The 4995-nt window shown below is 44.1% G+C and overlaps 1 protein-coding gene across 1 annotated transcript; it reads left to right on the top strand.

Moving 5' to 3' along the window:
* The first annotated feature begins 825 nt into the window (after window positions 1–825).
* Window positions 826–4440, top strand: GKN2 (gastrokine 2). The gene is made up of 6 exons (XM_062510443.1): window positions 826–837; window positions 1413–1466; window positions 1903–2043; window positions 2262–2372; window positions 3378–3516; window positions 4331–4440. The coding sequence occupies exons 1-6, from the start codon at window positions 826–828 to the stop codon at window positions 4438–4440; spliced, it is 567 nt and encodes a 188-aa protein (XP_062366427.1).
* The last annotated feature ends 555 nt before the right edge of the window (window positions 4441–4995 follow it).

The following is a 4995-nucleotide window of genomic DNA, read 5'->3' as shown; positions in this document are numbered from 1 at the left end:
GGAGACTGAGGGGAGACCTCATTGCAGTTAAAATTTCTTTGTGAGGGAAAGAAGAGGAGTAGACCCTGATGTCTTGTCTTGGTGACCAGTGACAGGACCCAAGAAAATAACCTGAAGTTGTGTCAGGGGACATTTGGGTTGGATATTTGAAAAAGGCTCTTCAGCCAGAGGGTGGTTGGGGGCTGGAACAGGCTCCCCAGAAAGGTGGTCACAGGACCAAGACTGGTAGAGCACAAGGAGTGTTTGGACAATGCTCTCAGGTATGGGGTGGGACTTCTGGGGATTGTTCTTTTACAGGCCCAGGAGATGGACTTGATGATCCTTGTAGGTTCTCTGTGATTCTGTGATTCCTGTCAAACAAAAGTGGCCATGTAGTACTTGGAACATGTACTTTGGTGGTTGCTATGGTTACGAAGAACATAAAGTGCATTTTGGAAGGTGCAAAGGCTTTTCTTTATTCAGACTGATTGATAGTGGATTTTTTTGTTTGCTTAAAGTCAAGGCTATCTCTGATTGTAATTTTGATGTGAAATTTCAGAAGTAATTAGTACATGTCAGAAAGTTACTAAGAAGCATATTTAATTTTTTACTAGAAATGGAGGCTTATCTGATAATTATTACGTCAAAATTTGCAGAAATACAATCCCATATTTATCAAGCAGTTACACCAGGAAATAATTTTCAGTGAAATGCATCAGGGATACAAATCACAAAATAATTTTATTGTACCACTCAGCACTTCCACACCTAATTCTGAAAACATATAAAAGGTGGAGGGTTCACACTGTTCTTTCTACCTGCCGGAGCATCAGCTCTGCAGTCAGGATGAATCTCCCTGTGAGTATGCATGCTTTTCTTCCTTATACAATGAAACTTTGATTCAAACCCATTCCTTTATCTCTCAGAAGGGTTCTGCCTCTCTGGGGCACTAAGGCTTTCTCTGGAGACATTTTGCTGCTCCAGAATGAGCAACTCACCCTCTGCTCCCCAGAGGAGCTGAGGAGGTAAAGGATTTTTTCACAGCTTGGCTGTACATTATTCAGAAAACAGGAAGCCTAATCCATGTCCATTATTGTCAATGCTTTTGCACAACTGGAGCACTGCACTAGGGGATCAAGCCCTTCCCTGTAATGCCAGAGCAGAAGAAAAGGAAAAGCTTTCTCCTCACTCTTGTAAAATACCTGTGTGAGCCTGCACAGGTCTGAGAAACAACTTGAGATTCAGCTCCTGAAAGAGCAAGTGTGAAATGTGTCTACTTTGCAGTGCCCTGGGGTAAAGCAAGAGTGCCTCCCTTTTGGGGCACTGATGCAATCCCAGCATGAAAGCCAAAAAGGATCTAAGGATCCCTTAAACACCAGATGATTTGTCAGCCAGAGCTGCAATTACACATTTGTATTTGATTTTCATTTCAGATTTTGACTGCCGTCCTTCTTGGACTCATCCTGACTCCAGCCCTTGCTGATTATGTGAGTACAAGTGAACAATTTCTACAAGAATGGCTGCTCTTTCTATGTTTCCTGCTTCATGAGATCTCATTTTTCTTTCTTCACCCCTTTGGAGGAAACAAATTGAAATCTCTGACAGATGAAGCTCTGGCACTCTCAGTGGGGTAGAACTTATTCTAGTGTAGCAAAGATTTTTATAAAAATTTTGGGAGATCACTGACTAGTTTAGAAATCTAAAAATGTCTTATTTTTTAAATGAGTCTCTGAAAAAAATTGAAAATCAGCAAATCATCCTTGGACTAAAGACTGAGGTCCCCATCACTACTGTCCAATCACAGATCATGATGACAACTTACCAGAGAGCAGCACTTCCAATGCAGCAGCACTTTTTCAAAAATTGTCAGACATCAGTGCCTCCCTTCAAAGACTAAACATCTTCTTTCTCTCGGATTTTCAGTCTCAGCAGACGGATAACAATTGCCAGGTGTCTGTTGGAGGTGTTTTCCAAAATCTGACTCTCAGTAGTCAAACATTTGTGGTGGTTATTGAACAAAGGAGTGACCACTTCTCATGGAAAACCATCTGGAACTACAAAATGGTGAGTGGTAGGGAGGGGGCTTGTTCACAAAGCATATGAGGATACTGGCTGCTGGTAGAGCTGGCTGAGGGATGGGGACTGTTTCCTTATTCTGACTGTCTGGAGCCCATGATTTGGGGTAACAACCTCTGGCATTCGCTCCTGTTATAACAAAGGATTTTCTCCAATCCCAAGGGTAGAAAAATGGAATTGCAAGTGGTCAATAACTTTTTCTTCAGGGTATCATTGCAACCAAAGTGATGCCAGAGAGAACTTGCTACGTTTCCACCATGAACAGAAATGAGATGCCCAGCTTTGAAAATCTGGTCCAACTGGTTTCGCAGAATAGGGTAAGATTCAAAATCAGTGGTAGCTTTGAATGCTTTACTGTAGTTGATAATAATTTTTAGCAGATACTGCTATTTTCCAAACCTTCTTAACCAATGGGCAAATAAAAAGACATTTTAGCGGTGATATTTTTAGTAATGTTTTACAGTTACATCATTTGTAAACATTAAAAAACTACAGTATCCCTCCTTGGATCGCTTTTAGTGAAGATTCACCCTGTTGAGTCCAAGTCCCAGATTAGATAGATTATTTTGACAATGTTTTAAATAATAATAAAATTCAATCTTTTTTTACAATCTGGGTAACTATGATTTAGATTTTTGGCAAATTACGTATCATAATTTCTCAAAATCATAGTCTAAAAGAAATTTTTTTCTTCACAAGATCTATATGAGGAAGAACAACTATTGCAGTATCTCAGAAAAAAATCTTTAAGCTTTCAAACACATGAAAGAAAATAAGCACCATGATTCTTTAGTTCAGCCATCCACGTTGCCATAGACATTATCAAAATTATCTCAGCATTCAGCATATTCACCATTCTTTAACATTGGTTTTCTTTGAAATCTGAGAACTGAGTCTCTGAAACACCCACACTTTAAAGAGCAGGAAGACCTGCAGGGCAGACAGAAATCAAGAGGAGACTTCTGCAGACTTCCAGTCCGAGTGCCACTGAGGGGCCAGGGCAGCAAATGTGCAAATGCTTTGGAAGGAGCTCTGGCTCCACAGAGTGCCCACACTCCTCATCTCTTCTTCAGCACTTTCCTGCACTTCCACTTCCCCTCAGGTTCCCTACACCCTGACTCTATTAGAATGAGCTCTGCTTTTAGAGCTGCCTACAAGTCTGGATAGTGGTCCCACAAAATCCCAGGGGATTAAACGGTGTCCCTAAAGGCAGGTCAGACTCAAACACCCTGGCCCTAGTCATTATTCCAGAGTTAGGAAGAGCCCAAGCTGGAACCAGCTCCTGACACTCAGCTTGCTGCATGCTGGTTTTTCATGTTTAGAACCTGCTCGGTCTTGGAAGGCCGACCAAGAAGATCACCTTTGTCACCAATGGATTGGTCCACAACCTCAACTCCTATGGAATAGAAATCACCACTATGTGCAGCGGACTCACCACCTACATGGCTTACGAAGTTCACAGTGAGTGCAAGCATGGGAATTCTCAGTGTTACTGCTCTGGTCTTTTACTGCTCTAGTCTCCTGGGGCATGACTAAGACACAATTGCTGCCCTTCTACCTCAAAACCCACAGACACCAAGGGTTTTCTTTCAGCAGTTGCACAAAGGGTTCGGCACCTCTGCAGAATGGGACTGCAACAGGCTGGGGTTACTGTACTCATAAAGGACCCAAAACAAATCCTCAGAGCTCCTCTCCAGAAAGCTTAATGTGCGTATTGGCTACACCTGAGCTGCCCTGTAATTCCCAGTAAAGGAGAAGGGTTGTTGTAAGAACCACTGGCCTTCAGGTTAGAGCTTACTGCACAAATTTCCCCAGTCAGTCACCAAACCCTTTTTCTTCAAAACACGCAGCCATGTGGCTATGATCCGTGCCGGTTTCTTTTTACATGGGCAACAATCCTATTCCCCAGGGCTTTAATGACATTGACATAGTAGGATTCTTTCACAGCGTCACAGCCCATGTGACTGGGCCCATGAAATGGCAGCAATCTCACTGTCAAATGCCCAGCCTTCAGGACTCTCAGGAGCCAATGCAACAGAGCCCCAAATTTTGCAAGGAAAATCCCACAGGGTTTTCAAGAGTACAATTTTGTGGCCATTCCTTGATCAGACACCCAGACAGTGCATGTCACTTGTACAGCTCAAACATTCCCAGTGCAGCAATTTGTCAGATCCTGGCTGGATCACAGCAAAAGCAGCACCCTGCTACACAAAGGCAGCAAAGATCTTAGGCGGTAGCTCATGGGGTTTTGCTTCTTCCTTCCTTGCTTTCCAAGGACTCCAAGTGAATCTGGGATCATGCATTACCCTCAATGTCCTGAGAGTCGTGGAGCTTCAGTACTGCACTGGCAATGGCGATGGCAATGGACAGGTGAGAAAACCTTAGCCCTTACCTTTCTTGAACCAGAATGGGGGCCTTCAGAGCTGCTGCCCAACGCCAGCCCTGATGCCCTTCCTGCCTGGCATCTTCTCTTTTGAGAGCTTCCTGCTTGAGGGTGCAGATGCTGAAACAGAGCACTGGGTCAGCAGAGGCTTCCCTCCAGGACTTCACCATGGATTGAACTGTGGCCAGTTGTCTTGCACGCATCAACAGGTGTCTAAAGACACCTGTCACAGCTGTCAGATGCGGCAATGTTTCACAGAAAGCTTAAAAAGGTTTCTTACGGCCTTTGCCCAACACCACAGCCGTGATTCTGGCTCCTTTGGAAGAGACTGAGGGCAGGGCGGGCACTTCCCAGGGGGCAGCAATTCTTCCATTGTAGCAGGGATTTTTCAGAAGCTTTGGGCACATCACTGGCTCCCTTCAAAGGTGAAACGTCTTCTATCCCTTGGCTCTCTAGTCTCCTCAGATTCCTGGCGGCTTCGTCAACAACACCCAAGTCATCATTGGTGGCCAGTCCCAAATTGTGACCATCAACAGGCAGTGGCACGTGGCAATCAT

This window comes from Cinclus cinclus, chromosome 29 (assembly GCF_963662255.1).
Source record: "Cinclus cinclus chromosome 29, bCinCin1.1, whole genome shotgun sequence".
NCBI lineage: Eukaryota > Metazoa > Chordata > Aves > Passeriformes > Cinclidae > Cinclus > Cinclus cinclus.
Note: the sequence above shows the minus strand (reverse complement) of the source record. Positions and strands in the feature narration are given on the sequence as shown.

Excerpts from the sequence above, each read along its gene's own strand:
- GKN2 (XM_062510443.1), top strand. Across the intron at positions 2,044-2,261 it reads CCATCTGGAACTACAAAATG|GGTATCATTGCAACCAAAGT; the intron begins GTGAGTGGTAGG and ends CTTTTTCTTCAG. Across the intron at positions 2,373-3,377 it reads AACTGGTTTCGCAGAATAGG|AACCTGCTCGGTCTTGGAAG; the intron begins GTAAGATTCAAA and ends TTTCATGTTTAG.